General features: G+C 43.3%; 1 protein-coding gene across 3 annotated transcripts in view; it reads left to right on the plus strand.

Annotated features, from left to right (window-relative positions):
* The window catches only part of LOC122561323 (CREB3 regulatory factor-like), a 94,663-nt gene that overhangs the window by 66,710 nt on the left and 1,312 nt on the right, over window positions 1-26,641 (plus strand). For all 3 annotated transcript variants that reach the window (XM_043713017.1, XM_043713018.1, XM_043713016.1), the window contains 3 exons: window positions 3,474-3,663; window positions 7,292-7,365; window positions 9,841-9,963. In XM_043713017.1, coding sequence (XP_043568952.1) covers window positions 3,474-3,663; window positions 7,292-7,365; window positions 9,841-9,963 — 387 coding nt within the window. The remainder of the gene's footprint in view (window positions 1-3,473; window positions 3,664-7,291; window positions 7,366-9,840; window positions 9,964-26,641) is intronic.

Raw genomic sequence — 26,641 nt, forward strand, 5'->3', positions numbered from 1 at the left:
AATGCATCACCTCGCATTTGTCTGGATTGAACTCCATCTGCCCAACTCTCCAACCTATCTATATTCTGCTATATTCTCTGACAGTCCCCTTCACTATCTGCTACTCCACCAATCTTAGTGTCATCTGCAAACTTGCTAATGAGGCAACCTACACTATCCTCCAAATCATTTATGGTATATCACAAACAACAATGGTCCCAGCACGGATCCCTGTGGGACACCACTGGTCACAGGTCTCCACTTTGAGAAGCTCTCTTCCACTACGACTCTGTCTCCTGTTGCCCAACCAGTTCTCTATCCATCTAACTAGAAAACCCTGGACCCCATGCGACTTCACCTTCTTCATCAGCCTACCATGGGGAACCTTATCAAATGCCTTACTAAAGTCTGTATGTATGACAACTATACCCCTTCCCTCATTAATCAACTTTGTCACCTCTTCAAAGAATTCTGTTAGGTTTGCAAGCATGATCTTCCCTGCATAAAACCGTGCTGCATATCACCGATAAGCCCATTTTCTTCCAAATGCATACATATCCTATCCATTAGTAACTTCTCCAGTAGCTTCCCTACCACTGACGTCAGGCTCACAGGTCTGTAATTACCTGGATTATCCCTGCTACCCTTCTTAAACAAGGGGACAACATTAACAATTCTTCAGTCCTCTGGGACCTCCCCCGTGTTAAAGGATGCTGCAAAGGTATCTGTTCAAGCCCCAGCTATTTCCTCTCTCACTTTCCCCAGTAACCTGGGATAGAACCCATCCGGACCTGGGGACTTGTCCACCTTAATGCTTTTTAGAATACACACTTCCTCCCTCCTTATGCTGACTTGACCTACAGTAATCAAACATCTATCCCTAACCTCAACGTCCACATTGTCCCTCTCCTCAGTGAATATCGATGCAAAGTACTCATTAAGAATCCTCACCCATTTTCTCTGACTCCACGCATAACTTTCCTCCTTTGTCCTTGAGTGAGCCATCCCTTTTACTAGTTACTCTTTTGCTCCTTATATATGAATAAAAGGCTTTGAGGTTTTCCTTAACCCTGCTGGCTAAGGATATCTCATGACCTCTTTTAGCCTCTTAATTCCTCATTTCAGATTGGTCGTACGTTCCTGATTTTCTTCCAAAGCTTTGTCTGTCTTCAGTCACCTAGACCTTATGTACACTTCCTTTTTCCTCTTAGCTAGCCATCTATGGTTCCCTAACCTTGCCATTTCAATCCCTCATTTTCACAGGAATATATCTCTCCTGAACTCTAAACAACCTCTCTTTAAAAGCCTCCCACATATCGAATGTGGATTTACCTTCAAACAGCTGCTCCCATTCTACATTCCCCAGCTCCTGCCGAATGTTGGTATAGTTGGCCTTCCCCCAGTTTAGCACTCTTCCTTTAGGGCCACTCTCATTTTTGTCCATGAATATTCTAAAACTTATGGAATTGTGATCACTATTCCCAAAGTAATCCCCTACTGAAACTTCAACCACCTGGACGGACTCGTTCCCCTACACCAGGTCCAGTATGGCCCCTTCCCGAGTTGAAATATTTACATACTGTTCTAGAAAGCCCTCTTGCATTCTCCTTACAAATTCTGCTCCATCCAGACCTCTAACACAAAGTGAATCCTAGTCAATGTTGGGAAAATTAAAATCTCCTATCACCACCACCCTGCTGCTTCTCCATCTTTCCATGATCTATTTACACTTTTGTACCTCTATCTCACACTCGCTGTTCGGAGGCCTGTAGTACAGCCCCAACGTTGTTACCACAAACTTTCTGTTTCTGAGCTCTGCCCATCTTGCCTCACTGCTCGAGTCTTCCATAGTGCCCTCCTTCAGCACAGCTGGGATATCATCTGTGACCAGTAATGCAACTCCTCCACCCCTTTTAGCTCCCTAATTAATTTAAGGGTGGCACGGTGGCTCAGAAGTTAGCTCTGCTGCCTCACAGCACCAGGGTCCCAGGTTCAATTCCAGCTTTGGGCGACTGACGGTGTGGAGTTTGCACATTCTCCCAGTGTCTGCGTGGGTTTCCTCCGGGTGCTGCAGTTTCCGCCCACAGTCCAAAAATGTGCAGGTTAGGTGAATTGGCCATGCTAAATTGCCTGTAGTTTTAGGTGCATTAGTCAAAGGGAAATGGGTCTCGGTGGGTTGCTCTTCAGAGGATCAGTGTGGACTAGTTGGGCTGAAGGGCCTGTTTCCACACTGTAGGGAATCTAATCTAATCTTCCATAGCGTCCTCCTTCAGTACAGCTGGGATATGCTCTCTGACCAGTAATGCAACTCTCCACCCCTTTTACCTCCCCCTCTCTCCTGCCTGAAGCATCGATATCTTGGGATATTTAGTTGCTCATCATGCCCTTCCCTCAATCAAGTCCCAGTAAAAGCAATAATACTCCCAGGTACTAATCCAAGCCCTAAGCTCATCCACCTTACCTACTACTTACATTAAAACAAATGCACCTCAGTTCATCAGTCCCTCTGCGTTCATCCTCTGCTTCCTGCCCACTCTTCCCCTTACTCACGCTGACTTCATTGTTTATTTCCATACAAGGTTTAGGTACTACCTCCTTGCTGTCCTCTAGCCTCATTTGGTTCTTATCCTCCTGCCACATTAGTTTAAACTTTCCTCAACAGCGTTATCAAAACCTCCCCTCAAGGACATTGGTTCCAGTCCAGCCCAGGTGGAGACCATCCAATTTGCAATAGTCCCACCTCCCCCAGAACTGGTCCCAATGTCCAAAAAAATCTGAACCCCTCCCTCCTGCCGCATCTCTCAAGCCACGCATCCATCCTGCTTATTCTATCATTCTTACTCTGACTAGCACATGCACTGGTAGGAATCCTGAGATTACTACTTCTCAGGTCCGACTTTTTAACTTGTTTCCTAACTCCCTAAATTCTTCTTGTACAGCAACATCCCATTTTTTTACCTGTATCATTGGTGCCTACATGCACCACGACAACTGGCTGTTCACCCTCCCCCTTGAGAATTTTCTGCAGTCGATTCGCGATGTTCCTCACCTGTGCACCTGGGAGGCAACATACCATTCAGGAGTCTCGTTTATGATCACAGAAATGCCTAGCTATGGCCCTTACAATTGAATCCCCTATGACTATAGCCCTTCCACTCTTTTTCCTGCCCTTCTGTACGGCAGAGCCAGCCATGGTGCCATGAATCTGGCTACTGCTGCTTCCCCTGGTGAGCCATCTCACCCAACAGTATCCAAAATGGTATACCTGTTTTTGGAGGGAGATGACCGCAGGGGACACCTGCACTGCCTTCCTGCTCTTCCTCTGCCTTTTGGTCACCCATTCCCTTTCTCCCTCAGCAAACCTAATTTGCGGTGTGACCAATACAGATGGAAAGGTCTCTGAAGGAAGCGTCATTTTCTTGGTAGATGATGCTAGAGGATGATTGTTAAAGAGTTCCGTTCTCCTATGTAATTGTTTGTATCCTCTGATCCAGGACGCAGAATAGCGAAAAAATCCCGGCGCACAGATGTGGATGACTTGACGCCTAACCCAAGAAAGTTACTGCACATCGGAGATGAACTGAAGAAGCTCAACAAGGTAATTGATGACCTGACACCAGTGAACGAGCTGCCAGTGAACGCCAGACCACGGTCCAGAAAGGAGAAAAATAAACTGGCTTCTAGGTAAATAAAATCAGCAAGCAACTTAGCTGAGCTGCATCAAGTAGATTAGAGTCATTTCTTTGTTGCAAGCGTATACGTTATGTCTCTCAAAGTGACTTGTGATTCTTTAAACTGTGACAACTCATCTCGTGCTTCCAATTGGAGCAGTTTTGACATATCCATCAGGAATGGGAAGACAAGAAAATACTCTCTTTTGGGATATAGTCACAGTTCCTGCCATCAATTACAGTCCAAACCCCTCAATTCATGGTTTAAAACAACTTTCCAGCAGCCTGAGGTTGTGAAAGGTGCTATAGAAATAAAAATAACTACAATACTTTTTTCTTTTCCGAGTAACGACATATACATTTAGGAACAGAAGTAGGCCATTCAGCCCTCTGCTACACCATTGATGAGATGTTCTGTTGGTTTCAGATTCCACGTTCCTGTCTATCCCCCCTCCCCGATCACTTCAGAATCTTGCACAGAAAGTGCTGCAGGAACTCTGCAATCCTGTCAGAGTTCTTGTTTCCAGTCTAGTAACTTTTGTCACTAGATTCAAGATGTTAATTCTTTCGCAGTACAGATGCTGCCAGACCTGCTGAGTTTCTCCACCTGTTTGTTTTTTGTTTCAGGTTTCCAGCCTCTGCTTTTCTTTATTTTTAATTTGAATCCCTGATAATTGTTCACCTTCGCCTTAAAAATATTCAGTGATCTTACTTTCTTGTTTTCAGAGGCAGCGATTTTGTTTTTGTAGATGGACATGAAGTGGAGGGATTTTTATTTTTGCCATGCATTGCTGGGATGTAGGTATTACTGACTAGACCATTGTTTATAGTCCAGTCGTATGGCTGACCTTGAGTTGCTGAACTGTCTTTGTGAACCACTGCGGTCCCTAGAGTGTAAGGACACCCACAATGCTGAAGGAATTTCAGGACTTTGATTCAGCTCTCTCCGGGGACACGGCTTTCAAATAGCATCAAAGAACCTGATAAATCTGGTCATTCTCACGTTACTGTTCGTGGTAATTCACTCTGGGCGAATTATAACAGTGACTACACTTATATAAATACTCCCTTGACTGTAAAGCAGTTTTGGCTAAAGTGGGGACTGCAGATGCTGGAGGTCAGAGTCGAGAGTGTGGTGCTGGAACCATTATTGTCAGGCAGCATCCGAGGATTGGGAGAATCGATGGTTTGGGCAAAAGCCCTTCATCAGGAAAGCAGTTTTGATCAAGTGTGGTTCTGGAAAAGGCACAGCAGGTTAGGCACCATCTTGATGAGGGGTCCTGCCCAAAACCGCGACTCTTGCTCCTCGGATGCTGCCTGTCCTGTATCTTTTACAGCACCACGCTTTATCAGCTGTGACTCTCCAGCATCTGCAGTCCTCCCTGTCTCCTTGTTAAGCAGTTTGACATGTCCATCATCATCAAAAGTGCAAAATAAATACAGGTCTTTCTTTCTTCCTTCCTTTCTTTCTTTAAGTCAACAAACACTTAGGAAAGAGCGAGAATAATCTTTATAAATTGCAGCTACAAAAATTCAGAAAAAGCCTGTCTTTAATGCAGAACATTGTCCATCTATCAGACAGAGATTGATTTGATGTTCCACTGTTGTACTCAGTGGGCGTACAGCAAGGGGTTTTGACACCATCTGCCCAAGACCTGACTCCCTGGCATCTCTCCAAGTTCAATTTTGAAAACCGAAATTGCTGGAGAATTTCAGCAGGTCTGGCAGCATCTGTGGAGAGAAAGCAGAGTTAACTGAAGAAGGGTCGCTGGACCCAATACATTAACTTTGCTTTCTCTCCACAGGTGCTACCAGACCTGCTGAGATTCCTCAGCAATTTGTTTCGGATTTCTAGCATCCTCAGTTTTTTTTAATTTCGGGTATTGCCATATTACCTTTGGTTGTGAGTGCATTTCAGATTGCATTAATTACCTATCTTCTGCATTACTCTGGGGAAGCTTTGGAGGCTATAATTTGATCCAGTGTTTCTTGTTGAATCAAACACCTTCCCTTTGAAAGGGAATAGGTTAGATTTCCAGGGTGATGTGATCCTAGGGAATGATGAATAGGAATTCACTCCATACAGTGTCTAGCTCCAGCAAGTGAAAGGGGGAAAACTGAAAGACATCTGAGGAATTGCCATGCCCTTGTCCTGCTAAGTTCACAGTAGAATGTTGCCGGTGACAACAGAAAATCTGAGCATGTCAGTTGAAGTTCTGAAGAGGACTATTTCCGAATCCATAGATGCTGCCAGTCCTCGCTGAGTTTCTCCAGCATATTTCCATCTTTGGTTCAGATTTCCAGCATCTGCAGCATTTTACTTTTATTCATATAGTCCTGAAGGTGTCCAACACCTTCAGGACTATATGAACTTTTGGACTATATGAACTATTGGACTTACCGCGTTCAAGGTTCTGTGTAAGTATCTATCAAATAGTCTTTCATTTAATATAGAGTGTTCTATATTAGAAATTCAAGAACACAAGTCTGTGTATATTATCTCACAGACTTGCATCTCTACCGCAGGTCAGTTAGCTCAGTTGGCTGGATGGCTGGTTTGTGATGCCGAGTGGCACAACAGAGTAGGTTAAACTCCCATCACCAGCTGAGGTTACCATTGAGGACGCTCCTTCTCAACCTCTCCGGTTAGACTTCCACCAGTCATCTCTTTCCTAATGAGAGAGCAGCACTGTGATCTTTTGGGAAACTGGTAACTTTATTTTCAGTCCTTCAAGATCCTAATCTTTTCTCCTTCTAAATGGTGGTATACAGTGGGTAGTGCAAATGATACGCCTCAGCACTAACCCTTTCAGATCCTTGTACAACAGTGCCCCTGCAAACTTTACCAGACAAACTGCAGTGAACCATGTTTTCCCCACAGATGCTGCCTGACCCAGTGAGTGTTTCCACCTGCAGTTTTTATTCATGATCTCGAGTGTTTTGTATTCAATTCCATCCAGACGAACCTGGAGTTAACTACAGCATTCAGAACATTCACTGCTTTTGAAACAGCTTCTACTCTGAGCGAAGCAATAGATCTTATTATTGACACAGCCTGAATATTGCGGGGGACAGGCAGGAATGTAGAGCTGGGGTAAAATTCAAGTCAGCCATGATCTCATTGAATGACAGTTGGCTGGACGGGCTGAATGGCCTTTTCCTTGTTAGTATGTCATAGTCATGGGAAATGCTAATCACGTTTCAGAGTGACAAGAGAATGCGCTTTTATTTTACTTTCAGGTTAAATCAGCACCAGTTATCTCTCTTTAATGAGGGAGCAGCCCTGCCCTCTGAGACTATGGCGACATTACTTTGTGTCTTGACCTTATTAAAACCTTATTAAATTGCAGAAACTTCTAGACAATAGATCGACCCTCCATTTTTGAAATGTTGCATCTGTTTTTAGTCAAGATTTTCTAATTGTAACCATTCTGAATATTTATGCAGCTTCACCTTTAATTCCCATTATCTTATTTGTGCAACATTCTTTCTAAAGACTCACAATCTCACAGGTTCTTTTTTTTTGAGTTGTGTGTGATTCCATATTTATGAACGAACGGTCATGTAGTGCAGTTGAGGCCAGGATCTGAAGGGTGCCATTTCACCACATCTTACACATTCTTTTCTGTTTGTGTGCACAGGGCCTGCAGACTAAAGAAGAAAGCCCAACATGAGGCCAACAAAATCAAGTTATGGGGTCTCAACACCGAGCACGGTGAGTGTCCCCATCTCCATATTACAGACTAGTGCTGGATTGAGGGGAATGGGGATTGACTTGAGGAACTTGGTCCCTGCACCATTCCCAGTCCTGCCCCTTTCCCCTGCCTCCCACATCGCTTCCTCCAAGGGATACATTCCCTCAGCTGTGAACCCACCCTGAATTCTTGGCCTGGTTCTCAGAGCGAATCCCTGCAAGTCTTTGCAGGGAATCAGGCAGCTCAGTCTTGGCAAAGTGTAGTCTCCAGGCAACAATACTGAGTCTCCTCCCCTCCCCTCCCATTCCTGACCTGCTGCACAGCCGCCTGTATCTGGGCTCAAACTGAGGGAGAGCTTCACGCTGTGCAGACACTGGAAGCATTCATTTGCAGTAATTAAATTTCAGTTTCCAAAATTAATTTGTTGTTTATGGAACCTTTTCTCACTCCGTCGTTTTCCCCATAACATTCCAGACACAATTAAATAGTTATAAGTTAGCTTGAAGGCATTTTAAGAATGTGATAATGTATATGATTTTTCCCTCCTTATCTGACAAACCTTTTAATCAAATTGAGGGCTCTTGTGGCGCAGTGGTAATGTCCTCTCCTTTTAAGGCAGGAGTTCCCGGTTCAAGTCCCATCTGATTCACCTGAACAGATAAATTAAACAATACCTTCCCATCAAATCGTTAGCAGTTTTCCTGAGACATTATCCTTTTGCACAACAACGGTAAACAGAGAAGAAAGTTAAACAATCTACCTTTTGGAACGAAATTGCAAAATGTTCCAGACAATAGATCGATCCTCCATTTTGAAAGGTTGCATTTGTTTTTAGTCAAGAATTCCTAATTGTAACCATTCTGAATGTGTATCCAACTTTACCTTAATTCCTATTATCTTATATTTGTGCTCTCTCACTACCATCTGATTGACTCATGAAAGTAGTTCTCATGATTTCAATCCCTTTCACCTTTTTACCCTAAGAAGAAAGTGAACCTTAATTTTTCAATGATCTGTAAAACCTGCTGAAATACTAATGAATTTATAAACCTCCCCCCTGCCCCCAAACCCACACCCAGAACTAATTATGGTACGAAAGTGTGGTTGTACGAATTATCCTGTCCCTCAGTACAAATCTGAAGATTCAGTTTGTCTTGCTTTTATATTTGTACCTGGTTGGTGATATCACCTTCAGTGTGTGTGTGTGTACCTGCACACCCAAGACCATTTGGCCTGTATTCTCAAAGTCTTGACCTATTATTTGTCTGATCTTGTTTTCACAGTGCATTAGCAAATATTTTTCTTGATTAAACTGCAGCTTCCATCCAGCTGCACATTCTGTCTGCCTTCCTAGGTTCTCCTGTGTCTTTTAGATGGTTTCATCAATAATCGTCTGCCCAGATACTTATGTATTTTTAAAAGAAAAAAGAGATGTTACTAATACACAAATAAAGTAATGGGAAAATATCTGATATCTCTTAATAGCCAGGTATCAGCTTGCATCAGCTGATTAGCATCTTGCTACAGAGTCAAAAGGGGAGCATTGAAGCTTCTCTCTCAGGATCTGAGTACACAAGTTAGGTTGACACTACAATGCAGGGAGCTGAGGTGCAGTGTTTCAGCTAAGTTAATGACCTGACTTTAGGTGAATGTTAAAGGCCTTACAGACAGTATCTCAAAATGAAATGAGATTTTTCTTGGTGCCCTGTTTATTAACCCAAAGAATAGACTTGCCCCTCCCTAAACACCTTTCTCCCCCACCCAAAAACTCCCATGGTCGTTTGGAGCCTACTGTTCACAAAATGGTAGCCATGTTTGTGTAGATAACAATGAAACTAAAACTAAGGAAAGCCCAACTGACATTGGAGACAGTAGAGAGAAGGTTCACTCAGCTGATGAGGTATGGAGTGACTGTCTTACAAGGAGTGGTCACATAGTTTGGGCATTACCCATTGGAATTTAGAAGGATGACAGGTAACCTTATTAAAACATACAAAATTCATAGGGAACTTGACAGGGTAGATTTGGAAAGGTTGTCTCCCCTTATGGGAGAGTCTCAGACCAGAGGATATAATCTCAGAATGAGTCCTTGCACATTTTAGGCAGAGGTGAGGAATTTCTTCTCTCTCTGAGGGTAGCTAATCTGTGGAATTCTCTATCACAGGGGGCTGTCAAGACTGGGTTGTTAATTATATTCAAAGCCAGGATGGACACATTTTTTAATCAGTGCGGGAATTGAGGATTACAGGGAAATTGCAGGAAAGTGCAGTTGAGGATTATCAGATTAGTAATGATTGGATCTAGTTAATCATTCAGTATAATGGGCTCAATGGCCTACTTCTTTTCATTTGTCTTAAGTGTTGTTGTACTACAAAATAATTGTTGCATATTAAGATTGGAGTTATTTTAAGAGGCCTCTTTCAGCTGAGCTAATATCAATATGGAAAATGCAAGTAATTGACGTCGATTAAAATTGTTGTTTCTTTTGTCCCAAGATAACTTACTCAAAGTTATTGTCGCAATCAAGCGGCAGATTATGCAGCGAGTGGAGAGCAGTAATCGAGCTGAAGAAGAGAGCATGACCGAAAAGCTGGAGAAACTGATGAAAGACACAATTGGTAAGAACGAGAGAGAGCTCCTGAGTTTGAGGAGGTTTCAAATTGGCACATCCATGGAATTCAGTTTGAAACTTGGTGTAAGATGCTGAGATGTGCTTAGTCAAGTGTGATCCAATTCCATTTGGCTAGGAATTTGCAATGCTATGTATTGGCAATTTATTGGTAGTTTTTGATTTTGGCTTTGGGAAATGGAAATGTCATAATGTTTGCAAGGTTGAGCTCCACTGTGTTAAGTACTTTAGGGCCAGGTTGGGTAGTTTCTTTTCTCCAAACGTATACACGATGTGGTTGTCACAGGCAACACCAGCATTTGTGATTTGTCCCTTCATCGTCCTTAATGATGGTGGTGAGTTGCCATCTTAAAATGCTGCTGCATTTGCATTATGGATCTTTGTAGTGCTCCACAGTAATTTGTTTGATCATCTTGGAGGACAGCTGGGGATTGAGCACATTGCTGAGGGTCTGGAGTTACAGATAGGGTAGATACGGTAACTGGGTCTCACTTTACTAAAGGGCATTTTTAAACAGTTGGGTCTTGGTGATTATCACAGAATGCAGAAGGAGGTCTTTGTGCCAGCACTGGCCCTTCAAGTGAGTGTCATTGCTAGTACTAATCTGCTACGTTTTCCTCCAAGCTTTGCACATTATTTTTATCCAAATAATTCTCCAGTGCCGGAGAGTGTGGTGCTGGAAAAGCACAGCCGGTCAGGCAGCATCTGAGGAGCAGGAGAATCAACATTTCAGGCATAATTGATGTTCATGATGAAGAGCGTATGCCCGAAACATCGACTCTCCTCCTCGGATGCTGCCTGACCGGCTGTGCTTTTCCAGCACCACACTCTTCGACTCTGATCTCCAGATCTGCAGTCCTCAAATTCTCCAATGTCTTCTTGAATGCCTCAATTGAATCTCCCTCTGTTACTGATGCTAGCTTTTTATTACAGATTTACTTTAATTGAATTTAAGTTCCCCAGGAGCTCTGGTGGGATTCAAACTCCTGTCTCCAGATCATTATCCAGGCCTTAGTCCAATAACATACATGCTATCGCACCTCAATCATTTACTCTGCTCTCTGGCTCTAAGTTTTAAATAATAAGGAGTCCTTAGCAGCTAGGCTTCCCTTGTTGGGAGTTGAGGTGAATCTTTGACAGGATAGCATGCTGCTTGGAGTGCTCATACCCCACTCCCATGCCCTGCTCTGTTGTTGGGCCTCTCTGAGTCTCTCTGCCTGTCTTCAAGCAGCCATGTTGACCCTCAGTACTCTGAGAAGCTTTTGACCTCCAGAACTTGGTCTTTCGGTCACATGGCTACAGTGTGCTTACAGAGACCCTGCCTCTGAGAAATTGCCAGGGCAGGATGGAAATGAGTCACAACTCCCCTAAACGTCCAAGCCAATCAGGGCCTAAAAATTTAACCTAATTCTAGACTTATTGAACAAGTGGAGTTTAAATTGTTGAGCTGGGATTTGAAATCCCCTCTGATCATCTGTCCAAGGGCCTTTGGTTTGCTGTCCAGTAACACGGCCTATGTGTCACAGTTACAGCTGATAAGAGGATGCAGTGTGTGGATGAGAGCAGGTTGTCTTTAAGAACTTAAACTTATAGTGTATCTTTTCTCATGAATGACAATTAGCAAAGCCTCCTTGGTTACAGTTGGGATATTCAGGTTCTGGATAAACTTGAGGGCTTCTTAATGTGATTGTTGTGAAGGGAGAGATAACGGTATAGCATTGACGGAGTGTAGTGGTTGTAGTTGTAGTGCAAGAGACAATAGATACCAAGAACACTGGAGAAATAATGTATTCAGCAGCACATCCATCAAATGGAAGGTTTAGTAATTCTAACATATCCTTGAGGGGTGTAGACAGATCTCTTTTGAGGAAGAAAAATAAGTCGTAACTTCTTTTACTTGGATGAGATTGAGGTCAATGAATTTGGTTGTTGCAAGATTTGATTTCACAGAGGGAGTGCATTTACATGGATTAACAGGATGAGGTCTTGGGTATGATTAATAGATTGAGAATACAGATTTAGGCTGGGCAGCTGGTTTGTGATAGTGATGCCAGCAATGTGGCTTCAATTCACCATGTGCAGCTTAGGTTGTTATAAAGGATTCTCTCTCACTCTCACACTCTCTCACTCTCTCTCACTCTCTCACTCTCTCTCACTCTCTCTCTCTCTCTCACTCTCTCTCTCTCACTCTCTCTCTCTCACTCTCTCTCTCTCACTCTCTCTCTCTCACTCTCTCTCTCTCACTCTCTCTCTCTCACTCTCTCTCTCTCACTCTCTCTCTCTCACTCTCTCTCTCTCACTCTCTCTCTCTCACTCTCTCTCTCTCACTCTCTCTCTCTCACTCTCTCTCTCTCACTCTCTCTCTCTCACTCTCTCTCTCACTCTCTCTCACTCTCTCTCACTCTCTCTCACTCTCTCTCTCTCTCTCCCCTTACCTGAGGTATGGTGACCCTCAGGTTAAACCATCACTACCTGTTGCTCTCTATTAGGAGACCAGTCTTATATGCTGGTATAACTATGGCAACTTTGATTAGTCAGTCACTCATGCCAACTGTATTATTGTTTCCTTGGATTAAGAGAAAAATAATTGTTTCAGAATGAAAGATGTGTATTTATTGTTAATACACTGTTAATTAATCAGTAAGGAAATCAAGGTTGTTGAGATAAGGCAGGAAAGTAGAGTTGAGAATTATTAGAGCAGCCACAATATCATTGAATGGTAGGGTAGACTCGATGGGCTGAATGGACTACTTCTGTTCCTGATGAGTGGCAGTGTAAGATGATCTGAAAGGATGGAATTATTGCATCCCTGTCATAGAATCGTAGAACACAAAGGCCATTCAACCCATTGGGTACATCCTGCTCCTTCAAAGAGAAACTAAGCTAGTGCCCACTGCCTTGTCTTTTCCCCACGGCTCTACAATTTTCTTCTTGTCTTCAGGTAATTATCCAGTTTCCTTTTGAAAGACGTATTTGAAGCTGCCTCCATCCAGCTCCCAAGCGATGCATTTCAGATCCAAACATTTGCTGCGTTAAAAAAAATATAGTTTGCTCCGAATTGTCTCTGGCTCTTTTTAAACAATCACCTTGACTCCGTCTCTGGTTCTAGATCCTTCCGTCACAGTTCTGTCCAGACCCCTCGTGATTTTGTACACCTCTGTTGCATTTCCTCTCAGCCTCCTTTTCCTTAAGGAGAAATGCGGTACCACACAAATGAACTTCTCCAGCCTCTGCACAGTTCTTGTTAATATAATGTTTCTGAACCCTTTCCGATGCCTTCACATCCTTAATAGGCACGTACACTGCTTATTGACTCTTATGGGGTGGGGGTTGGGGGCAATCAAACTCTAATTACAGTAACATGGGAGTTCAGTTAAAGGTTAATGACTTCAGGAAAGTTCTGCCTGCATTTACAGTAAAAGGCAATTTTTGTTACCAGGGCAGTTTCTGCAAACATTAGCAACGATTGGTTGCTGTCTACCCGCCCCCCCCTCACCCCTATTTACCAACCAGAAACAGTCTCGCTGTCACTGCTCGACCTCTTCAAGGGCAGCGAGAAAGTGATGAGAATTGTTGGCCTCCAGTCAATGCTGCTTCGGAACAGCTTTGGACTTGCAGCTCCCCCCACAAGAGCACAGTTTACTTTTTAAATAGCTACCCAAGTTAACTCTAGTGGAGTAATGTTGTCTATATTAAATAATACGGCTAACTTAGATTCATTTGGAATGCCAGGTGAAACTTGCACCCTGCTAAAGTTGTTGTTGTTTCTTTCTTGTAGTTGGGGTGCTGAAAATTGGGCTCAGTAGCTAGATTGACAAACTAATCAGTTTATTACACCAGCAGAGTTTCCATTAGTTTACTCGATATGGACTGCATTAAACATAGGAAATCTGAGAAGGATTAGGCCATTCAGTCCTTCAACGAGGTAAAAACAATGACTGCAGATGCTGGAAACCAGATTCTGGATCAGTGGTGCTGGAAGAGCACAGCAATTCAGGCAGCATCCGACGAGCAGCAAAATCGACGTTTCGGGCAAAAGCCCTTCATCAGGAATAAATGCAGAGAGCCTGAAGCGTGGAGAGATAAGCTAGAGGAGGGTGGGTGTGGGGAGAAAGTAGCATAGAGTACAATAGGTCAGTGGGGGAGGAGATGAAGGTGATAGGTCAGGGAGGAGAGGGTGGAGTGGATAGGTGGAAAAGGAGCTAGGCAGGTCGGACAAGTCCGGACAAGTCAAGGGGACAGTGCGGAGCTGGAAGTTTGAAACTAGGATGAGGTGGGGGAAGGGGAAATGAGGTCCCCCACCTCATCCACATTCTCCCCGTGTCTGTGTGGGTTTTCTCTGGGCACTCTGGTTTCCTCCCACAGTCCAAAGATGTGCAGATCAGGTGAATCGGCCATGTTAAATTGCCCCGTAGTGTTAGGTGCATTAGTCAGGGGTAAGTATAGTATAGGGGAATGCGTCTGGGTGGGTTACTCTTTGGAGGGTCGAAGGGCCTGTTTCCATACAGCAGGGAATCTAATCCAATCTAATCTAATTGCTGCATTTAGCTGCTGTATATGTTTCATATTGTAAAGTACCTAAAAATTAGATTTAAAATTAGGTTTTATTATCACGTGTGCTCGAGTACAGAGATATAGGAATACAGTGAAAAGTGTACAAAGTCACCAATCTCCAGTCATGATTTGGAGATGCTGGTGTTGGACTGGGGTGTACAAAGTAAAAAATCCCACAACACCAGATTATGGTCCAACAGGTTTAATTGGAAACACTAGCTTTCGGAGCGCTGCTCCTTCATCAGATCCTTCACAACCACCTGATGAGGGAGCAGTGCTTCGAAAGCAAGTGCTTTCAATTAAACCTGTTGGACTATAACCTGGTGTTGTGGGATTTTTAACCAATCTGCACAACCATCTTAGTGACAAAGCTACAAAATCTTAGGTATAAAGTAGAAAAGAAAGAAGGTTATAAGTTTAGCCTGACAGGCCTTCTTAAGTATTTCGCCTGAATCTGGGCTCTTCCACTCCGACACTGAGACCGTCACCAGCACAAGTCCCCTCACTGCCACAGAACCATGTCTCCATTCTTTGGCACCATCTTGCCTCTGCCAATGACATTACCACTGTGAGACTGTCCTGGGGCTGGTCTCGACAATGCAGCCACTGCTGAAGCTGCCGGGTACTCTTCACAGAAGCAAAGTGAGGTTAAAGTCAGAAAAAAAGTAAAATCAGACAAGTCCGCGCTGGGCTCCAACTCGGGTCCGTGCTGGCTCAACTCATTGCCATTGAGGACGGAAGGAAAAGACGAAAATGTGACAATAAATGGACGGAGCAGCTGAGCTCAGGCTCAGGAACCCTACTCTGCCACCATCTTGAGTCTTTTGAAGTATTCCCTATAAATTAAGCCAGAGTTAAACTCATCAGAACTTTAAGTTTGTTGAATTAAATGAGTCTCTTAAAAAGAAGCAGAATGTGGCCCTTTTTAAATTAACTTGTTCTCCAAGTGGCTGCATGGGATTCTTCAAATTCCCAGGATGACCAGCTGCAGGCTAATTCTCACACTAATTAACCAGACTATCTTTCTAAGCATGTGGAATTGCTGATATGACTATAATGCAATATCACCTCCACAGCAAGATGACCCTGGAGTTATTGGACAATTCTTCACTTGTTGTCTATTATATTGAAGCAGCTATTCAAAGCTGCTCCAGCAATCTTAGCTCATCTCAGTTTCTGGAATGGGATCAATTTGTATTTTTCTCTAAAAATAAAGGGTGGAATATGCCCTATTCAGCCCTTCTCTCCTGCTCCACTATGCCATCAGATTACACTTGATCTGTACCTACACTCCTGTTTACTGTACCAGACATTAGACCATTCAGCCCATCAAGTCTGCTCCACCATTCAGTCATGGCTGATATATTTCTCAACCCTATTCTCCTCCTTTCTCCCCATCACCCTTGATTCTCTTGACAATCCAGAACCTGTTTATACTCAATGACCTGGCCTCCATAGCCTTCTGTGGCAATGAATTCCATAGATTCCCCACTCTCTGGCTGAAGAAGTTTCTCCTTATCTCCATTCTAAAAGGTCCCCTCTTTACTCTAAGGCTGTGCTCTCGGGTCCTAGTCTCTCCTACCAATGGAAACATCGTCCCAATGTCCATTCTGTCCAGGCCGTTCAGTATTCTGTATGTTTTAATAGATCCCTCTCATCCTTCTAAACTCCATCGAGTATAAACCCAAAGTCCTCAAATGCTTTTCATTCCTGTGACCCTTCTTGTGAACCTCCTCTGAATCCGCTCCAGGATCAGTACATCTTTCCTGAGATATCGGGCCCAAAACTGTGCAAAATATTCCAAATATGGTCTGACCAGAGCCTTATAGAGGCTTAGAAGTACATCCCTGCTTTTATATTCAAGTCCTCTCAAAATAAATGCCAACATTACACTTGCCTTCCAAACTACTGACTCAACCTGCAAGTTTACCTTGTTTTAGCTGCATATCCCTCAATACCAGTACAGTACTTAACAAGAAAATCTATCTCCTCTTGAAATGCCTGCAAATTGATAGATGTCTAGATGTTGAAGTTCAGATAGTTGCATATTAAAGATGGGAAAAGAGTGTGGGAAAAATAACAGTGAGGTAGGAGATCAGCTGTGATCAAGTTGAAATGATGGAACAGGCTCAAGGTGCCGAGTGGTCTTTTTAATCATTCCCCCCTCACCCCCCCCCCCTCCCCCAACCCCCTGTTGTTCATTATTTTAGCACCCACAGAGCACTGAATTGTAGAATCCTTGTGTATAAAGAAACATTTTCTGATTTAACTGCTGAATAACATGGTGTTAGTGTTAAATGTTTAGTCCTTCTGCTTGATTTCTGGACCAAGGGAAGGAGATATTTTAACAGACTCCATTCGATCACTGCTTGATCATTGATAAGGTTGTTTATGTGGTCTGGTTTTTTATCTTAACCTCCTGAATTCCAGGATCATTCTGAAATTGTAAAGAAATTCCTTTCTTCCTTTGGTCTGGTTTTTTAGCCCCTTGTGAGGTTTGGCATTATCCAATTGTGACGCTGTTTCTACCACCCAAGCCTTAGCACCCCACAGTGTCATGAGGCCTTGCCTTGTAGAATTGATCTTCTTGACTATGTTGTCTCCTTCTCATGAGCTCTCCTATTTCTCTATCGCATAGTGCTTTTGCAACTTTCTTTCTGTCTCTGCGTTGTGACTCATTCTTTTCAGCTTTGGTGCCCCTTGTCCCAATCCTGTTTCTATGCAGACTCATTTCTCTTGTCTTCCCCAAGGTGCATCCCCCATTTTCCTGTGGCTCCCCTTGATTATCATTGATCCATTCACTTCCACCTCTCTCCCATCCCTTCCAGTGTGATCTCCATGATAATTCCTGCCCATCTGTGTTTTGTGGCTCCTTTCCAATTGCATGAGCCTTGTCAAAAGTTGGAGTCATTGAGATTATTAAAATCCCATTCTTACATCATGGCCTTATCATGAATTGGCTCAACATCTTGCAGAAATTGGGTAAGACTTCCTCACTTTGGCTACCGATAGGATTGGTTAGAATGTGGACTTGCCCATCACAAGGTGTTAAGGTACAGATGTATTTTAGGGGGAGACAGATAAACAGATGAGGGAGAAAGGAAATGAAGCAAATCCTGATTGGACAAGGCATGGAAGAATGGAAGAAGACTTGTGTGGGGTCTAACCACCAGCATGGACCATTGGGCGGAATGACCTGTCTCTCCACTGCTAATACTTTGGAAACATTCTGATGTTGAAATCTCCTCCTCTGACTCACCCATTTCAAAACAAAATGAACTGTAGGGTGTTTAACATTTCTTTCATAATTGAGAAACGCAAGGTCAAAAAAGAACTGCCACAGTTGGAAGGAATTGGAAAGAAGATCAAAATAAATCTAGAAGCACTAATGGGGGAGGCCTAGGAACCTAGAGATTGCAAGTGGAATGGAAGATTGAAGGGTCTGATAAGCAAGTGGGTTCAGATTTTTCAGTTATGAGGATAGAGGAGTGAGGATCTTCAATGATGAGGATAGATTGAAGACTGTTCTCCTTAGATGGCAGAAGGCAAAGAGGAGATTTCTTCAAGGCTTTTAAAATCCTGAACAGATTGGATTGAGTAGGTGGGACAAAGCTGTTCCAGCTTGCAAATGGGACAAGATGATAAGGCCATAGATTTAAAGTGATTTGTCAATAAAGGAAGGGTGATATGAGGAAAAAAAAGAGGTTCTCACACAGTGAGTGGTTAGGGTTTGGAATACAGAGATTGGAAATGTGTTGGGGGCAGGTTCGATTGAGGCATTCAAGAGAGGGTTTGGATGATTATTTGGATAGAAATGGTGTGCAGGGATTGGAGGAAAAGGCAAGGGATTTGGCACTAGGGGATAGAACCGGTGCAGGCATGATGAGCAGAATGGACTCCTCCTACACTTGCCAATTGTGACCCTGTGGAGTTGAAACCACAACAGCCATGATCGTATTGAATGGCAGTATAAGCTTAAGGGGCTGAATGGCCTGTTCATGCTCCTAAATCCTCCCTCCCCTTTACAAGGGGAATCTGACATCTTACAAAAGGTTTACATTAAGGTCAGTGCTGTAAATGTTAGTAATATCAACGGTGAGCAATAGAGGTGTCATAAAGGCCTCTTGCTGGCTATCATCTTGGCTGTTCTTTGCTGTTCTTCATCCTCAGAAGGATTCATACACTGAACAAACGTTTTTTCCTAGCCATATCGAACATCAAAGAAAGTAAATACAAAAAACTCATTCCTGAAGAAGGGCTTATGCCCGAAACGTCGATTCTCCTGCTCCTCGGATGCTGCCTGGCCTGCTGTGTTTTTCCAGCACCACAATTTTCAATTCTGGTACTCCAGCATCTGCAGTCCTCATTTTCTCCTGCTATCATCTTGGGAAGATTACCATGTCTTAGTAGCTCAAGTGGTCATAGTTGGAGTGGCCACCACGCTAACGGAAGGATGTAATTGCACTGGAGGGGGTGCAGAGGAGATTCACCAGGATGGTGCCTGGGATGGAGCAGTTTAGTGATGAAAAGAGGCTGGATAAGCTCAGGCTGTTTTCTTTGGAGCAGAGAAAGTTGAGAGGGGAACCCCCTGGAGGTGTGTGAGATTATGAGGGGCATCGACAGGGTGGATAGAGAGCAGCTGTTCCCTTTGCTATCATTTTGAAGTGAAAAGCAGGAGGTTTAGAGGGGATTTGAGGAAAATATTTTCACCGAGGGTGATGTGAATCTGGAATGCACTGCCTGGGAGGGTAGTTGGGTGGAAACCTCTTTAAAACTATGAGCACTTGAAGTGTCATAACGTTCAAGGCAATAGGCCAAATGAGATAGGGGTAGATAAATCGGCATAGGCTGGATGGATTGAAGGGCCTTTTCTGCACTATATGACTGTATCGGTGGGCCTACTCCACGGTCTCGGGCAGATATGAATAATGCTAAAAGCATTCAACCATTCGGTACATCAGATAACTGTCACACCCACGTGCACACAGACCGAAACCATGGGTCATCCTGTATGTTGCTTGATCTTGCCCCAAGGGGACATTTTGTTCTCAGGCTCAGTCTACATTAGGAAAGTGCTGGACTTTTGGTGATGATATCACTGATTAACATAATCCATCTTGCGATTGCTGGTCTCTCCACTCCCTAATTTGGATTCTATTTTTCCCCCTAAAACCCACAAGAGACTTCACAGCCAACATTCAAAAGCACTTGAAAAGTATTAATTACACTGAAATTTAAACTTTGAAAACTCACTGGGTTATTTGGTCTAATTACACTGCTCTCTGCTTGCTTTTCACCATTTCTCCAATTCATTTTTTCCTCCCCATTTTCTTCCTTCTGTCTGGCTGTCCCTCTCTGTCTGTCTGTCTCTCTCTCTCTCTCTCCCCTTTTGTCTTCCCTTTCTCTCCTGCCCCCTCTCCTGATCAGACCTTTTAGCCCTGTACTGACTTTGTCAAAGGCAAATTATCAGCCATTGTCACAATAACAGAATCCAGGGTCTGTGTAAGAAGGGTAAATAAGAGAGAGAGTGAGTTTGAACATTGATCAGGCAAAGAGTATAAATGGTGCTTTACATAGAAAAGAGTGAAAGTGCACACTGTCAAAGCAGAGGGTTTATGGGAGAGAATTTGAGTGAGGGTTCTGCTAACTGTGGCCACGGGAGTACCCAGGGTGAACTGTCCAATTGTGTCCACACTCCTTCCATATGGCCTCATTCACATCCCCAAATTCCTGTTAATGAAGATATCCTCAGCTTCCAAGGCCCTCAATCCTGGAGGTCTGCCCCTGAAACATGACACCTCTCTTCCTTCCTTTCAGAAACTCATTGACTCCTCCTGGGCACCTGGCTACATATCTCCTTATGGGGCTCTGTTGGGTAAACATATGAAATCCAGTAGTCACAAAAATGAAGGATTTTTTTAATCACCCTTGGAAATATACAGGTTATCTGGCCATTAACCCATCACTATTTGTGAGAGTTGCTCTGTGCAAATTGGTTTCCTACATTAAAATAGTGACACTTCAAAAGAACCGCATTAGCTCTGAAGTGCTTTGAGAAAGCCCAGGGTTGTGAAAAATGCTACAGTAGTGAAAGCTTTTTGCTCATTAATGAACTGATTGGGTTGACATTAAAAACGCAAACTGTTCACTTACCGAGGAAGCCTTTTATCTTCAATGTGGCTCCAGAACCATACCAGCTGTGAGCTGTCCTGTGATTTGGCCTCTCAAGTTACCCAGATCATCAAATGGCTATAAAGAGAATCTCGTGGATTAGATAGTTTCAGAAAGTGGTCCAAAACTCCATCACAGAGTGTTAAAGAGGGTGGCTGTAGAGATGGTGGATGCAATGTTGGTCATCTTTCAAAATTCACAGGCTTGGAGAGTAGTAAATGTGACCACGCTATTAAAGAAAGGGTGTTTGGCATGCCAAGGTGATGATGGTACAGGTTGTGTTGGCATTGGTGTCAGACATGGGCGTAGAAAGTGAGCTGACAGACCTGTTAGTTTGATGTCAGTAGGAGGAAAGGTGTTAGAACTTTTCTAAAGGATGTGATTACTCAACTCTTGAATGCTTGGACAGATTCAATATGGATTTGTGAAAGGGGAGATTGTGTTTGACAGACCTGTCACTTACAGGAGGAGAACAGTGGATGTGGTGTATTTGACATTTGAGAAGGCTCTCATTAAGGACCCACAAAGGAGACTGGTTAAAACAACAAGTCAGAGCCTGTGAAATTGGGAGTATGATGATAAGGTTTAGGAGCTAAAGGAAGTCTTTCAGTAGGATCATGGCTGATCGGATAATCTGATTATCCTCAACTCAGTTGGTAACATGGATTGAGTGTTAGTTAACAGACAGCTAATGGAGAGTGGGAATGAACTGGTCATTCTCAGGATAGCAGGCAGTTGGTACAGCTGCAAGGATCAGAGCTTGGGCCACAATTGTTCAAAATCTACATGTTGCATGCAATTACAATTAGGAAGAGAAATGATATTCCTGATGAAGGGCTTTGGCCCAAAACATCGATTCTCCTGCTCCTCGGATGCTGCAGGACCTGCTATGCTTTTCCAACACCACTCTAATCTTGACTCTAATCTCCAGCATCTGCAGTACCCACTTTTGCCTAAGAGAAATGATATGTTGACTTTCATCATAAGAGGATTGGAATGCAGGAGTAACAATGTTTTGCTGTGGTTGTACAGAGCCTGGCTGAGACCAAGCCTGGATTATGATGTGCCATTTTGGTCTCCTAATCTAAGGGAGGATGTATTTGTCATAAAGGGAGTGCAATGGAGGTTCATCAAACTAATCCCTAGGATCGTCTTATCAGAACACCTTGAGGAAATTGATGTTATATTCTCTAGAATGTTGAAGAATGAGTGATGATCTCATTGAAACCTATGACGTTCTTGCAGGGCATGAACAGGGTAGATACAGATATATTAGTTTCCCGTCTGGTGAATCAAGAAACAGGGGAAGAATCTCAGGTTAATGGGGAGGCTGCTGTAGCTTGACTTGAGGAGGAATTCCTTCACTGAGAAAGCAGTGAATCATTGGCATTCTCTTCCTCCAAGGGCTGTGGAGATTCACTCTTTGAGTATGATCAAGACAAATTTCAGTAGGTTTATGGTTGTGAATGACATTAAGGGATAATGATATAGGGAAGGAAGTGGTGTTTATTTAGCTAGTCCGCCATGATCTGTTTTAGGAATAACTGCTTCTGTTCCTATGTCATGTGTTCCTACATTTCAGAGAGCAGCTGGCAATCAGCAGTTCATCTTGTGATTGAACACTTCTGTTAACAGTTTCTTTGTCTTGCGGATGCTCCAGGATAGACTGTTGAGCTGTGCTTGGATCAGTTACTGGGGAATTTCACACTTCAGTAGTTTGGAACCAGATATAAAAAATGTATAATGGCTTTGAACCAGAAAGATCTTCGAAATCAAAGGTACCAGAAAGGAAGGAGAGCAAGGAAGCTCCTCCCACTCAGCCCTCAGTCACAGCTTTTTTTGCCTTGATCTAGAGCAGAGGTTGCAATAGAAGGTTCCAGTATCTGATTGACAAGTCAGTTAGGCCAGTTTTAGAATACTACATTCTATTCTGGTCACCCTGCTATAGGAAGCATGTTGTGAAACTTGAAAGAGTTCAGAAAAGATTTACTAGGAGGGTTTGAGTTATAGGGAGGGGCTGAAATGGCTGGGGTTGTTTTCCCTGGAATGTCTGAGGCTGAGGGGTGACCTTATAGAGGTTTATAAAATCATGAGGGGCCTGGATAGGGGAAATGGACAAGGCCTTTTCCCTTGGGTGAGGGAGTCCAAAACTGGAGGGCAAAGGTTGAGGGTGAGAGGGGAAGGATATAAAAGGGACCTGAGGAGCAAAGTTTTCCCTCAGAGGGTGGTGTGTGTACGGAATGAGTTGCCAGAGGAAGTGGTACAATTACAGCATTTAAGAGGCATCTGGATGAGTATGTGAATAGGAAGGGTATAGAGGGATATGGGACTAGATTGGGTTGGGATACCTGTTCGGCATGGACGAGTTGGACCGAAGGGTCTGTTTCTGTGCTGTACATCTCGAAGACTTTAAGTCAGCCCTGACAGCTGATGTCTGAACTGTTTCTTGGGCTGGTTATAGGCTGGGTGGTTAGTCACAATCTCTGCGTTACAGCTTTAACCTTCTAACTTCCTCCACATAAAGAGGGATGATCATTTGAGGGGAGGAGCACGTAATTAATACTTAATAATGAAAAATGCAGCATTTCAAAGCAGCCCTGGCAATTAGCTTTAGCATGGAATTCAGAAGTATCCTTTTGACCTAGTATAAAGGGGATGACCCTCCTTTCGTTTTAAAGGTGTGAGGATTTTGTCAGGACGTTCTAACTGAACAACTTTCTCTTGAATGACTGATCAGAATCTGGTGTCATTGTCTAGCTGCCTTGCATTAACTTCTCTCTCTCCTGTGCTGACTATGCTAACCCATACTCAATTACAGCACTAGACTGCCAGATCCTCCATGTTCAGTCACTGATGAGCTATCATCATTAGGTCAATGGAGTCTGGAGAGCCTTGGGACTAAGCCTGATGTTGTCCCGGACTGGCCTTTTACAATGCAAGCTCCTCAGCATGAGGGAATGGATAGGAATTTGGACCAGGAACTTGTGGTGCAGTCTGGGAGAAACCTTTGTGTTGGAGCATTGAATAGGTGTGTTGCTGAGCTAGTAGTGTAAAACCTGGCCACAGGTTGATATCTTACCAGTTATGGAGAATCCAGATTAGTTAAATAAATGTATCATTTAAAAATCAATATCAATAAAGACAACAGTGAAACTAAGGGTTGTTTGTGAAAACCCATCTGGGTTGACTCTTAATTGCCCTTTGAAATGGCCTAGTAAGCCAATCAATTCAAGGGAAGGTAGTGACTTGTAATAAATGGCGATGCCTACATCCCTCGGAAGAATGAAGAAAAGAAAATTCCTTCGGGAAGGAAGTCTGCTGTCCTTGGCTGGTCTGGTCTGCATATGGCTCCAGACCAAAGCAATGTGGTTAACTCTTTAACTGCCCTGTGCAATGGTTGAGGAAACCACTCAGTCATATTCAAAAAGACAGCTCACTACCACCTTCTGGAAAGCAATTAGGATGAGCAATAAATGCTGGCCTTGCACATAAATGAAAAATTGAAAGCAGTTTGAAAGTATTTAGATCTTCAATATGGACCTGTGCAATCTTAGACCATTCAGCCCTTGACCCTGCTCCATCTTTCAATAAGATTGTGGCTGACGGTTGACAGGGTATTTATTGCAGATCCCTCGTTGGGCCAATGAAAGGTTGTGAATTGCTTTTATTAAACTGCAACATTTGATACAGCCAAGTGATTTGAATGTTTCTGTCAGAGAGCATTCCAGAGTCAGTTGTCCTACTGTGAGACCGGAGTTGTATATGCTGCCAGTTTGGGACTGGGTGATATGTGCACTTCTCAAAAGCTGGCCACTTCATAATGAGACCTAATTTTCATTTTATTTTCATTATTATTGTCTTTTTTAAATTCTCTCTGCTGCGATAGGATTTGAACTCATGTTGTCTCCATTATTTTGTCTAGTCCTTTGGTTTGTTACTCCAAGTACATAATCACTACTGTACTGTACCTTTTATATGTACTGTTAAAATAATCATAATTGTACTAAGCTTTTTTTTTAATCTTTGCTCTGTTGCGTAAATTCTGCTCTGTGTTGGGGTGATTTGCTGCCAGTGCATCAATTCCTCCCCGATTCCTCCAAATGTAACTTCAATTCCACACTGCCTACCTCTAACACTCTCATACATTTTAGAACAGGGATGTTAACTGTGCAGAACATTGCTTGTTCAATCTATAAGTACCCTGCTCTCATCCCTGGAGCACTGCACTGTGATCAGTGTCAGCTTCACATTGTCTGCTAGGAGCAAATGCCTGCAGATGCTGGAATCTGTACTGAAAATGACAAATGCTGGAGATCACGTAGCCTGCCTCTGCATGTTGTAACTGCAACATAAATGTCTAAATGCTCCTTCCTTGGAAAAAAAAGCTCATGTGATCGTGTGCATGCAGAAACTTTAGCACTCCCTGTCTGTGCACTTGGTAACTAGCTTACTCTGTTAGTGAGCCTGAGAACAGGAGGGTAGAAAATAGGAGCAAGCCATTCAGCCCATCAAGCCTACTCCAGTATGATCATGGCTGATCCTCTATCTCAATGCTAAAATCTTCCACTATTCCAGTACCCAACAGCTTTTAGTCTCTACAACTCTATCTAGATTTCTCTGAAGCACATTTTATAACTTGGTTTCCAGTGCTTTCTATAGTAGAGCATTTCCCCCACTTCACCCCCCTCTGAGTGAAGAAATGTCCCCTTATCTCAGTCTCCAAATGGCATATTGCATGTACTGAGATTGTGACCCCTATGTTCTGATCCCCTCAGCTGGGGAGATCATCATTTCTGTGTCCAATCCATCCAGCCCAGTTACAATTGTAAATGTTTCAATGAGATCCCTCCCATTATGCTAAGCTCCAGTGTATAGAGGCCGAATCAACATACAGTATTTGACAAATTGCCATCCCAGGAATCAATCTCGTGAACCTTTACTGTACTCCCCCTATGACAATCATATCCTTTCTAAGGTAAGTATAGGAAAGTACAGCATATTAGGGGATCATTCAGCCCACCAAGTCCTCCATAGCTCTTTCGAAGAGCAAACAAGTTAATCTGACTCACCCACTCTCCTGCATCTGACCCCCATTATACCTGACAGACAGCTCATTGCCTGTTCATATCCTGATGTTGCTCCTGATTCTTTCACCGATCACCTTCAATCTGTGTCCTTTGGGTTGTAACCTTTTGGGAAACAGTTTCTCTTGATTCATTCTGTGGAAACCCTTTATGATTTGCACTTTTCTCTCAAATCTGCCTTGAGGAGGAACCATCTTGTTGGCTGTCTGTAAAATAAGCCAGTCTATCCCAGTCCCTGATCTATCGCTGGTACATTGCAGGTTAATTACCTTCAAGCATCCATCTTATTTTCTTTTGAAGTCAAAATGAGCAAAGAATTCAATTTTAAAGAAACAAGGATCTAATGAAAGCATGAATGACCTGAAGTGTTAAAGTATCTCCAAAGAAGCTAACTCACTGGCCCAATATTACATCAGCTCAGTTGGCTGGATGCCTAGTTTGAAATGGAGGGAGATGCCAACAGTGTGGGTTCAATTCCTGCACCAGCTGAGGTTACCGTGAAATACTCTCCCCAGACTCTCCCCTCGCCTGAGACATGGTGACCTTCCAGTTAATGAGAGAGCAACGCTGTTGTCCAGTAGGACTATGGTGACTTCCCCTCTACCTTATATTACTCTCCACTGCCATCAACAGAAAGTTGTCAGCCCAGGATAGCCACGTTTGTTCACAGTGCTCAGAGTCACCCAGACTCGAAATGTTAGCTTGCTCTCTCGCCAGACACTGCCTGACCTGCTGTAATTTCCAGCATTTTGTTATTTCCAGTTTTAACACTTGTTTCTCTCTCCGTTTCTCTCTCCATCTCTCTCTCTCTCTCTCCATCTCTCTCTCTCTCTCTCCATCTCTCTCTCTCCATCTCTC

The sequence above is a fragment of the Chiloscyllium plagiosum genome, chromosome 22 (genome assembly GCF_004010195.1).
Source record: "Chiloscyllium plagiosum isolate BGI_BamShark_2017 chromosome 22, ASM401019v2, whole genome shotgun sequence".
Taxonomy (NCBI): Eukaryota; Metazoa; Chordata; class Chondrichthyes; order Orectolobiformes; family Hemiscylliidae; genus Chiloscyllium; species Chiloscyllium plagiosum.